Source organism: Ostrea edulis, chromosome 9, assembly GCF_947568905.1.
Source record: "Ostrea edulis chromosome 9, xbOstEdul1.1, whole genome shotgun sequence".
Taxonomy (NCBI): domain Eukaryota; kingdom Metazoa; phylum Mollusca; class Bivalvia; order Ostreida; family Ostreidae; genus Ostrea; species Ostrea edulis.
The window spans coordinates 12143818-12156452 of record NC_079172.1 but is presented as its reverse complement, the minus strand read 5'-3'; the positions used below and the strand labels follow the sequence as shown (position 1 = coordinate 12156452).

The following is a 12635-nucleotide window of genomic DNA, read 5'->3' as shown; positions in this document are numbered from 1 at the left end:
CATGTTGATTTGGCATTAAAAAACACTTTAGAAAATTGTTTTGTGAATTCTTTCTGTTTTGGAAATTGACAAGAAACGTTGTTACTATGCATAAAAATAGGTGATTTCATTGGTAAAACCTAGGAGCTCCCGGGGGCTTCGTCACCTGGGTCCCCACCAGGGCTTTCCATTACCTTGCGTACACTTCATTTTCATTCTGGCTACGAGCCTGTCATTTGCAAGGTTAAAGTTTTTCAATTAAAGCAAGTCAAACTCCAAGGTGAAGGTCACAGGGTCAAACATTTTGGTACCGAGAAAGGTCTTGTCACAAGGGATACACATGTGAAGTATGAAAGCCCTATCACCATCCATTCAAAAGTTATGATCAAGGTTAAATATTTTGTGTACAAACACATAAAAAAGACTAACCAAAAACTATATTTACCCGAATCTCCAATTACCGTATCATTAAAAAAAATACATGTACATGCAAACTAGCGCTAAAACTAAACTACAAAGGTACAGAAAAAACAGAACATCTATATATTGAAATTATCGAGTGTACCAGAACGTGTAAATTATGTACAAATAGAGATATTGAAGACGAGCATCACTTTATATTTATTTGTCCTTCATATGAAAAACTAAGAAAATCATATATTGAAAAGTAGTACATGTATTATGAAAATCCGTCAATGTATAAATTATTACAACTGTACTCCAATACAAATACAAGTGTTATGTGTAATTTGGGGGATTTTTTATATAAAGCTTCTCAACTGAAATAAGATGCCACAACATAAAGTGGTTTATCCTCAACATTTTAAGAAACGTGTTCTTCATATTATTTCATTTGCATGCTCTATTTCGTGTTTACAAATTGTTATTCAAACTTGTTGATGTCTTCCTCATTTATGTTATTATTGCAATACATGTTCTTTGTAATCTATAAACAGTACTGCTTGTGGTAATAAACAATACAATATAATACAAGGAGTAATTAAAATTTTTAAAAACATTCGTTCTCAACGAGAGTCAATACATTAAAAATGAACTAATTATGATGAAGTAAAAAACAAAGGGTTCACTAATTAGTACAAAGTTAATCTGTTCATTAACTCGTTCTGATGATGTTTAAAAGAATAATTGGATGCCAGTTTTTCCCCAGAAATTGTCTGGGTTTATCTCCTAATAATCCCCAGTCTTTCTGATATAAAGAGCTCCTTTTTCTTGAAAATATTATTAACAGTTGATACAATGTGGTTCTCGAGGTCCTTCCAAAAATAACCGTCAAGAATTTTACAATGAAACCATCGTTTCCTAGGGATTCGTTATTTTTCATATTTTTTTCAGAACTATAATATATTTCACTATCAGATATCGTGTCAAGCAGTTGGTCTATAACCAAGGGAAGTCCGAGATTTGTATTTCATCTTCTAAATCCAATAGAATTGAATCTTTACATGCAAAAAAAAAAAGTTTCACAAAAGACTTGGAGATAAAACATGAAAAAGAGTATATGATTGGTCATACATTACCTGATATATCTGTGTTTCTGCCTTTTTTATAATTTTGTTTGAAAAATTACGAGATTCAAAGGAACAAAATATATATTAGGTTTACCCCCTTCTTTTATCCGTTTAGCCTGTGATCTAATAATGTGACCATATGATTTGTCCTTATTTACATTTTCAAGTTCAACCTTTTTTCCTTTAAAAGTTTTAAATTAATGGTACAATCTGACTCGGTGTGTTTAATCTCTTCCAGTAAGGCCTTTTCAAGTTTCTTTAATTTCCTTTAAAACAAGATTAAAGTTACCACGTAATAGAAACAAGATCATTCTTTTAGGCTCAAAAAAGTGTCTGTGACTTTTTTTCTTCATGAAAACCATGGATATCCAATTTGACTAATGTACGGACGTATAGGTTTGAACTTTAGTTAGATTGCATGGCTATCAGTATTTGGACCATATTCGATATAACTCGAAATAAAAAAAAAACCACCACAAAGTCGTCCACTCAGAGACGGAAACGCAGTCCCGAACATAGTTCATATTTAGAAAAGACCAAGTATAAATGATGTCACGTTTGATTCACTTTTACCTAACGTCAACAGACAATGAGGTCCACAATATATTCGAACAGAACTATACTCTTTTCGTTTGAGAGTTTTACATACGTTATTTGAGGAAGCCACAGCTAGCCTATACTTGGATTTTTCAACACCTGAATATAGACTGAACTATATGATTATGGATGTTGCCAATCACGGGCTCTGTAACCTACCGCGGGTCATGGATGATATTCCTTCCGAATCATGCCGTCAGTTCATTAATATCAAATTTACAAACAAAGAAATAGATGCCGTCGACATAAGCAACATTCTTCGTCATAAAAGAGTTCTGTCTTGTGTTCCAACTTATTTCAAGTTCAAGTCTACAAATGTATTTCCTGCAAATATATTTCTACTTTTGCATCCAAACTTCATAATTATAAACAAACTTTGCAGCGCCTAGTTATACACCATCTTATACTTAATCCACCTCTGTGTTTTTGTTCTTCGTCTTCTTTCAACTATAGTCCGGCTGGACATGGCATTACTGGTAATGTTGATATAGTTGAAAATGAGAATTTCAAATAACTTATTCTAAAATGTCCTAAATACAGAGAACCTCGGCCTTTCAATTGGCGACATAACTTCATCTCTATTATGAATTCTGTCGAAGATTATGCCAGACGATGGGCTAAATATGAAAAAGAAGAACTTAAAAGTGTAAGAGGAATATTAAAATTCCGCATTAGACACATTAAACTTACATACCATCTACCCTTCTGTGTTTAGTATACCAGAAGTGATAAAAGAATTAGATAGGTTACATGCACGAGGAATATGTTTTGGTTCTAGCTGACAAAGCTAGTAACAACATTGTAGTTGTTTGTAAGGCTCATTATTACAACTGTATTTTAAAAGAACTTGGCATTAATTCCACTTTTGGTAATCGTACTTATACTCCAACTGCCCTTTCAAAAGATGAAATTCTTCAAAACTATGCTTCAGTTTTAGACACATTTAATATCCCAGTCAATAGGTCGGATGAATATGAATTACCGTACCTATACTGGGTTTCTAAACTCCATAAAAACCCTTACAAACAATGATACATCGCTGGATCCAGTAAATGTTTTACCAAGCCCCTATCTTTGCTCTTCGCGTAAATATTAACAGCTGTGAAGGAGAAACTTCAAACTTACTGTCCGACTCCATATGCCAGAAGTGGTGTAAATCAAATGTGGATTCTAAAAATTCTAAAGGACTTTTAGTAAACTTGAAATCGCAAAGCTTTTCTCAAATCAACAACTTCAAAACGTAAGACTTTTCAACACTTTACACGACCATTGCTCACGATGAATTAAAGACTAAACTTTTGACAACATTAACAGTTGCTTCTTCAACAAAAATGAAAAACAGAAATATTCATATCTAGTGATCAGTCATCCTAAAATTACTTTATCAAACAACACTCCGATTCCACGCAGAAGTACTCAGAAGTTGAAATGAAAAACATGCTGAAGTTCCTCATTGACAATATATTCGTAGTCTTAGGTGACCAGGTCTTCCAACAGTCTGTTGGAATTCCCATGGGCACGAATATTTGATAGATGACCTGTTTTTATATTCTTATGAAGCAGAATTTATCTTAAATACTTCTATGTGAAAAGAAAAAATCTCTAGTTGTAGCTTTCAATGCGGCATTTATACATATCGACGTTTTCTCTATCAAAAATGATAATTTTTATTCATATTGTAACGGAAAATGCCGTATCTAAAATATTTGTATTAAAACCTGGTATGAATAATGACTTTTCCTGTATTCTACAGCATTTCGTTATAAATAATATGTGGGTTCTGTACCTTTTATCAGTTGACAAGTCAACAATTATTGTAATAATCGGACAAAGTATGTAAAACAAACAGGTCGCTTCCTGGTCGGCAGCTGGCGCGGTAGTCCGAAATATCTGACGTTTTCCTGGCTTTTTTTTTATGATTTTGATATTTACCGTGCCAGAAAAACGTCAGAACCGGCGCCATTACGTAAACTGGAAATTCGCTGCCTCCAACTGGAGGCGGCATTCTCGGGCCGATTAGTAAGTACAAGAAGCAACGTTTTATTGATAAATTATGAGTTTAACATCGAATTCGACTCCAAAGTATTTAAAATCGGCCCGAGAATGCCGCCTCCAGTTGGAGGCGAATTTCCAGTTTACGTAATGGCGCCAGTTCTTACGTTTTCCTGGCACGGTAAATATCAAAATCACAACAACAAAAAGCCAGGAAAACGTCAGATATACTGGCGCGGTAGATCAAAGGAGCAATATATCGGCCAGGAATAATATGTAAAATGAATATAAAAACACTCTAAATGGACCTAAGTAAGAGGAAAATATCCCGTAGTTGGTTTCTGGTAAAGGTGCAAGTGTATGCACATTGTATTCGATGAATTGAGAGAAGGTGCACAGGAGAAGGTGCGGATGTACCGTAACTATGTAAACAATAATACGAAGGGGAGGATCAACTTGCTACAACACGAGACAAGGGTATGATTGGTGCTGGAGAAGGTGCGCAGTCCAATAAATACACCTTAATAAATCAAGAATTAATCACCTTCTGCACCTTCGTTGGATCCTGCAGCAATTGCTTTTGAGATATGGTGGATCTCTGAACTGAATTTTCTCTGCGTCTCTCTGTTTATAAATATCACACTGACCAATCAGAGATCAGCTTACGAAAACGGTAGCACGCGGCAGACTCAACCCGAAGTATGGAGGGAAAAAGAAACACACGGAGTTCTTTACACATAGGCTAGATAACCTGAAAATCCATATTAGAGGAATAGGTAAGCATATTCTATGCTGTGGCGTGTTTTTATTAACATGGCTGGTTGTAAACGGTGGGAGACGACCTCCGGATTGAATGTAAACAAACTATATCCGGTGTTTGAATCTTCCAACACATGGTAAATTTGCTTGTATGACAAATTTCAGTAAATAATATTCGAAATGGAATAAAAAGAATTATATCATGACAGCTTTACCTGTCGTAACGATCATTTAATGGTAACATGGTAGAATGGAACTGGGTTTAGTTTAATCTGAATTTCCTCCGATATCAGGTACAGGCCAAGGCATATTTCATAACAATATATCGATTCGATATATCCATGTGAACTCGAAATAAATGAAACTGTAGCATTGTCCACTTCTGCTTCATACATGTATTTGGATATTTCATCGGAAATAGATATCAGCTGCAAACTAACAACTCAACTTTATGATAAACGGGATTTCAGCTTCTCCATCGTCAACTTCCCATATTTATATAGTAATATTCCATTATCACCTGCATAAGGTGTTTATATCTCTCAACTTATTCGATACGCAAGAGCTTGTTCTGCGTATGATCAGTTTTTAAATCGGGGCAGGCTTCTGACAAACAAATTGATGGTTTCAACAATCCCGTTTATAGTCAGCATTTCGCAAATTCTATGCTCGTAGTAACAATCTAGTTTGTAAATACAAACTATCATTGGGTCAAACGTTGTCTGACTTGTTTCATACCGATTGTTAGGCCGTTCTTGGCACACTGATTTTGACTACAGATAACTCCGTTTACCTGATCAGGATATAGGGCTCACGGCGGGTGTGACCGGTCGACAGGGGATGCTTACTCCTCCTAGGCACCTGATCCCACCTCTGGTGTGTCCTTGGGTCCGTGTTTGCCTAACTCTCTACTTTGTATTGCTTATAGGAGTTTTGAGATTGATCACTGTTCGTTATCTTCACCTTTGACTTATTTATACATGTAATAATTACTTGATAATCTTCAATAGTAATACCAATGGCTAAAATATTTCCATCGTCCTCGTCATCCCTACTCTCACTGTGAATTTAAATTCAAAATGATTGTAAAAAGGAAGCATACCTCTCTTCAATTTAATCTATAAGAATTAAGTACAGTATTCAAATATATCCCACTTTGTTTGAATTTAAATGGTTCAGTATGGAGTGTAAAATGAGTATCGTGTAGGAAATTTATTGACTTTGTGTTTATTTAAAACAACCAAGTTATTCAATGATTTTCCTATCACTGAACTTGATTTGTGGTGGACGTTAACAGATGCTTACAGCACTAGTATATTGAGTTTCATAAAGAAAAACACACTGATAAACTGGTACTATTTTAATAATCACGAAATGTACAATCGTTTTCTCAGTAATGGCGTTATCTATTGTTTTCATACGGTTTACCATGTCTTCAGAAGTTTTTAAACACTTTCTGCTTTATATTTCCCTAAAATGAGAGAAAGAAAATGCATTTATATATATACAGTTGATAAAAGATAAAAGTACAAAATTTCCAGCAACATCCCAAGTGTTGAATCTAAAAAGATCAATAAGACATTTACAGAAGTACTTGAAAGGTCACGACTACGAAAGCCTATTAGTATCATATAAAAAATTATCTCGTAACTACGAGAAAATATATATTAAACAATTAATCACATTATATCTTTCTTTATATGTATAAGATCCTCTCTTTCAGTCATTGGTTTTTTAAATGTTGTTTTAAAGTATGTCAAATAGATCATTAGAATACGCGGTAGTTAGAACGTTAAAGAGACACTACAGCTCATTCTGTGCAAAACCAATTTTCCCAGAGCTTTCTTTAATTTTGTTGCATAGTTGAATGTATGAACTTGCGAAAATAACACTCATCTAAAGTTGGAAATTCTCGTTTTAACGCAAAAATTAAAACTTTTTGGTGGTCTTTACAAAAAACACATTGAGTCCCCTGCTTTCGGTCTTCACTGTGAATTTAAATTAACAATGATTGTAAAAACGAAGCATTCCTCTCTTTAAATTCATTTGTAAGAATTAAGTATTTATAAATATTCCACTTTGTTTGAATTTAAATGGTTCAATATGGTGTGTAAAATGAGTATATTGTATGTCATTTATTGTCTTTGTGCTAATATTGGGATAATATTGTCATTAAAAAGGCAGACAGGGGTTATACAGTTGTTGTCATGGACAAAGACAAGTACCTAAAAGAGGTTCATCGACAGTTCTCGGACGAACGCTTTTACAAAAAGTTACGGTCTGACCCCAACAAAGAGTTCTCTACCAAGATCACCAAAATCCTCCAGCAAATGTACAACAAGGGCGAGATCGGTGACAATGTTTTTGGAGCTCTTTGTCCTAACAACTGTAGACCAGGACTATTCTATCTACTGCCTAAAATACAACAAACAAAACATGCCAGACCTTTCTATAGTCAGCGGCATCGGACATCCCACGGAGAAAATCTCTGAATTCATAGATTTACATCCCCGTTAGCATGTAAAACATTTACCGTTATACTTGAAGGACAATACTGATCACCTCAATAAAACCCCTTCATCGGGCCTGCCAGACCATACCCTCCTTGTGACCATGGATGTTACTTCACTTTACACTAACATTCCACATGGAGGGTATCAAGGCATGTAGAGAGGTTTGGAACAACAGGGCAATTAAATGCTCTTAAATGAAACACTCATTTGGCTTCTTGAACTTGTCCTCAAGTTCAATAACTTCAAGTTCAAATGATGAACACTACCTGCAAATTAGTGGCACAGCCATGATAACAACATGGCACCATCGTATGCCAACATCTTTATGGGAAGACTGGAACGTAGACTTCTACATTACTCCTTTAGTTGGCTATGTTTTATAGATGACACTTAGAAGAAGTGGGCTAACGGTCGTGAGAGTCTGGACAATTTAATCGCGATGGCAAACTCTTTCCATAATTTCATCAGTATACTGTGGAAATCTCCACCTCCAATAACACATTTTTGGATACCACAGCCACATTTAGAAACGGGGAAATCTCCACACTAAACCCACCGATTCTCATTTGTACCTTATGCCATCCACTTGTCATCCACCCCACACTTTCAAAGGTGTACCTAAGGGTTTGGCTACCCGCATCCACTGCGTGTGCTCTACTCATACTATTTTCCAAGAAAAAGGAAAAATCCTCAAAACTCATCTCACAAATAGAAGATATGATCCTTGCAAGGAATAGTCCGCGATTGATGAGATGTCACGACAGGACCGTTAGTCCCTCCTCCAGTATAAAGAAAAGTCTCAAAATGACAGGGTTCCATTAGTCACTACGTACTCGTATCATCCCGCCCTCAAAAACATCAACGGTATTCTGAGAAAACACCTGCTCATTCTGTATGCCAACAAAGGAATGGCTGATGTTTTTTAAGGAATCACCGATGGAATCCTTCAGACGCCACAGAAACTGGATAACTCTTTACTCAATGGAGGTGTCAAATTATACTTAGACCTCAGATGTCAGCTATGCAAATTTAACTCAGACACTCAGGGTTTTAGCAGTCCTGTCGCAAGTCGCAGTTATAAAATATTAGAAACTTTTCATGCAAAACTAATAACTGCATCTATCTCATCAGTTGCGATATCTGTCAGAAGCAGTACGTGGGAGAAACAACAGACCTTCGTCAACAACGACCTGTCCTCTCTCATAACCAATAAAGATTTGCCAGTAGCTACATATTTCAATAACAAGAATCACCGATGGGAGGACATGAGAGTAGTAGTCATTGAACATGACCCAAGTTGGTCAGTTAACGAAAGAAAGCAGAAGGAAAAATTCTGGATCAACAGATTGAAGTCATTCGAAACGCCTGGTATCAACAAACCTACTGACTTCATCAGGATGACTACGGCTAAACCCATACTAGATCATGAGCTTCATCTAGGCCTACTCGTCTGATCATGTCCCTAACAGTAGTACTACGGCCATTTTTAAACATTTTTTCCTAATTCTCTGTTTACAGAATCACCCCCCCCCCCCCTGTTTTGCTATGTCCTTCATATGACATAACAAATTGCTTATGTGCAAAACCCATTTATTAGTTTCTGTGATTCTATGTCTGTTTTTTTTTTATTATTTTACACAGTTACCCTAGACATGATCAGTACGGGAATGGCTGATGTTGATTCGATTTCCTAGGCTGCTTATTCTTTGTTTTTTAGTTTGTCCACATTGTTTATGTATTTATTCTTGTTCATTTAAAATGTTCGTTTGTCTATTTCTTATTATATACTTTATTTTTATAGTGTTCATTTATGAATATATAATATTTTTATTCTTCATTATCATTATCTTACTATTCATAAATCATTTATTCTTAATTCACAGTTAATATAAAATCTCTCCGGGTACGAGTTAACTTTACTATTTATCAACGTAATGTAGTTTACTTGTTCCGCCTGAGATCAATTAAGCATATTATTACTTAGTACTTCGTACATTGTGGATCAGCTCTTCGGAGGATTAGGACATTTCCTAATTCGCTCCACTCTTAACATTGATTGGCAAGCCTAAAAATCAAAAATATGTAGTCTGCGGTGAAAATACGTTTGTAGATTTAGTGTAGTTGTATTGCTAGGTTTGTTTATGTGTAGCTTTTGTTGTTTTGTTATTCTGTGCTAATATTGGCCACATTATGAAATTCTTTTCGTTTGTCCTGAAGGAAGGACAGGTCGTCCCGAACATTTGACAATCTGGTTGTTCGTGTCGTTGGTCATTAGTGCTTTGTATAATTTTTTTAAAATCTTGAATCCACGTTGTGGATCCGACACTTCTAGGTATCGAGCGTCGTTGGAACTTAGTGCTTATGCGAGGGCTGTTCGATATGTAATGTGTAGTATACGATATCTCAAAAGCATTGATTCAAATAGTGAAATGAACATTACATTTCTTCAAAGTATACTCCGCGGTTTGAAACACATACGTTCAATCTCTGAATCCATTTCTGAAATGCGTCACGGTACGCTGATTTAGATAGACTTCTGAGGCACTGACTGATGGCTGAGCCAAGGGCTTGTTGGGACTTGTAACGACGACCATATAAGAACTTTCTAAGTTTTGGAAAATTGAAAAAGTCGCATGAGGCTAGATCTGGAGAGTATGGTGGGTGTGACAAGACAGTTACCTTCTCAGACTTCAAAAGTTGCTTCACAAGCTCAGATGTATGTGACGGAGTATTATCATGAAGTAAACGAACATGCCTAAATCCTGACACATGGCGTCGTTTATGATGATATTTCTTGACTTTTTAGTATAACATCTCGGTAATACCGACCTGTAACACTTTTGCCCTTCGACACCGGAATTTGTATGACTATACCATCACATGAAAAGAATATGCAATAAAGAACCTTCTTTGTGCTTATGGTTCTTTTGGCAACTTCTTTTTCGAAATAATGAACCCATATTTCGTCACCAGTAACAATGTTTGCAAATTGTCTTTGATTGAATTTGGGAAACATTTTGAGCAATTGCTTAGAGGTTTGTACTCGTACCCATTTTTTGGTCATCTGTCAATATATGCGGTATCCATCTGGCAGAAATCTTTCGTATTTTCAAAATACGCTTCAAAATGAAATGCACCCGCGATAGCGATATGCATCAGCTTGGCAATATCACGAATCGTGTATCTGCCATCACTTTCAATGTTTCCCTGACTTTTGAGACATTTGCCTTGTCTGTTACAGTCACAGGTCGGCCAGCTTTTGCTGCATCTTTGACAGATTCTGTGCCAGTCAGAAATTTCTTTCTCCACCTGCGAACTGTCTCATAAGATACCTTATCAGACCAATAAATTCCCCCCATTCAGTCAAAATATGCATTATCGAATAACCGATTAATATTTTCTTGCAAACTTTTATATAAGCTCTAATATCTTCAATATTCTCAGCCCGTTTCCCAACCATTTTTACAACAGTGGACAACGACTGGCTCTATTGAAATTACTATAAGTTTAAAACTGTGTGGAGCTGAAGGCGTGTGTTTATACTGTTGGAAAGGTATTGAATAGAGCTATTCAATAGTATCATTATCTACGAAATCGTGCAAAGAGTTATCGCGCTGTGGTACAATACACATTACATATTAAACAGCCTTGGGGTATATATATATATATATATATATATATATATATATATATATATGTGTGTGTGTGTGTGTGTGTGTGTGTGTGTGTGTGTGTACAAACTAAAGGGACATAATGTATAATGTACCTTGAGATGGTGATGAGGATGTGAGTATAGTTTCAGTAAATAGCAGTGGGTTGTACTGTGTCCTATAGGAATTTTGAAAAATTCATTTCTCGTGTACCACTTTTATTTTAATCTAAATTAAAGGGCTTTAGATTAGCGTTACCGGCTGTATTGGTCTCCGTATCCCTAGAGCAGACAGTGGTCTCCCGTGGGAGTCTTTGACCTTTCGCAATGCCTCAAATGCCTGAAAATGAAAGTGTCAATAGTATCATAAGCTTATTAGAAGTAGTATATTTTTTCACATGTTTAAAATTTTAATAAGTGGTGATGGATGTAAAATTATTGTATTAGCTCACTAAAACTGATGTTTCCCCTTCCATTTTCCATAGTTTTTAAAACATTTTAGAAATCATCTTTAAAGTGGAAAACTAAAACAGTTATCCATATGTATATGTGCTTCAACCAAGGAACAGTGTTGTGAACATATGATAGTATATCAAACTTGTTAACAAACCAAATATCAAAGGCCTATGTTAAAAGACAATATGTTAGGATCCGACAAAACAATTGCTCCAAAAATTCTATTATTTGACCTTTACATAAAAGGTCAAGGACAAAGGTCAGCAAAAATGGCACATGACACACTGTCTTATCATGGTATACCCATATACCAAATATCAAAGGCATATGTCAAAAGACAAAAAAGGTTATAGTCCGGACAACAAAAATTACCCAAAAATTCTATTATTTTACTGTTACATAAAAGATCAAGGTCAAAGGTCATCAAAATTGAAATGCAACACTCTCTCTTATCATGGTATACCCACATACCAAATATCAAATGCCTATGTCAAAAGACAAAAAAGTTATGGTCCGTACAAACTTCGTATTTGAAGAAGAAGAATTAACACTAAAACAATATGCCCCCTTCTGGGAAGAGGATACATAATTAATGCATGAATGGGATTGAGACATTTGAAAGCACTTACTCCGCGAGACACCACGATTGGGCATTTGAAAACTATCCACTGGACTGTTTCGTAACATGGGGGCGTGGTTAAAGATCCTAGATATGTGTAGAATCTCTTGTCATCAGGAAGGACATCTTGCGGAGAGATCCCATAAGACACACTGACAGCGTCGCTGTTTTCGCTTCCTTTCTTAATACATTTGTTTTCGATAGTTTTTTGGCTTTGCGGTTTTCCACATTTCAAGTCTACAAACATTTAGAACACTAACATAATTATGAAGTAAGCATGCTAAATCATAAAAAATGCGTAGTATTGAGGACGTTCATTTCCTCAATCAACAAAATACACAGTACACTATAAACAGCAGCTGCTACAGACCAAAAGCAAAGAGCTGATATTTTGATCAATCTTATGCATGTGCAATTAACTTATGCAATCTTTCATTCATAGGGGTCAAGGACACCAGATGAGGTGTTGAACTTGAAATCCTTTCAATGTTATATGCTCCTCAATGTCATTCCTTTATTATACATGTACTCACCCTTGGGAA

At 35.6% G+C, this 12635-nt stretch overlaps 1 protein-coding gene across 1 annotated transcript in view; it reads right to left on the bottom strand.

Annotated features, from left to right (window-relative positions):
* Window positions 1–6201: 6201 nt before the first annotated feature.
* LOC125659250 (nacrein-like protein) overlaps window positions 6202–12635 on the bottom strand; it is a 12952-nt gene continuing 6518 nt past the window's right edge. Inside the window, exons 6-9 of the mRNA XM_056148538.1 lie at window positions 12627–12635; window positions 12104–12330; window positions 11278–11358; window positions 6202–6327 (exon numbers count right to left, since the gene is read on the bottom strand). The exon at window positions 12627–12635 is cut by the window's right edge and continues 112 nt beyond it. Coding sequence (XP_056004513.1) covers window positions 6292–6327; window positions 11278–11358; window positions 12104–12330; window positions 12627–12635 — 353 coding nt within the window. The 3' untranslated portion in view covers window positions 6202–6291. The remainder of the gene's footprint in view (window positions 6328–11277; window positions 11359–12103; window positions 12331–12626) is intronic.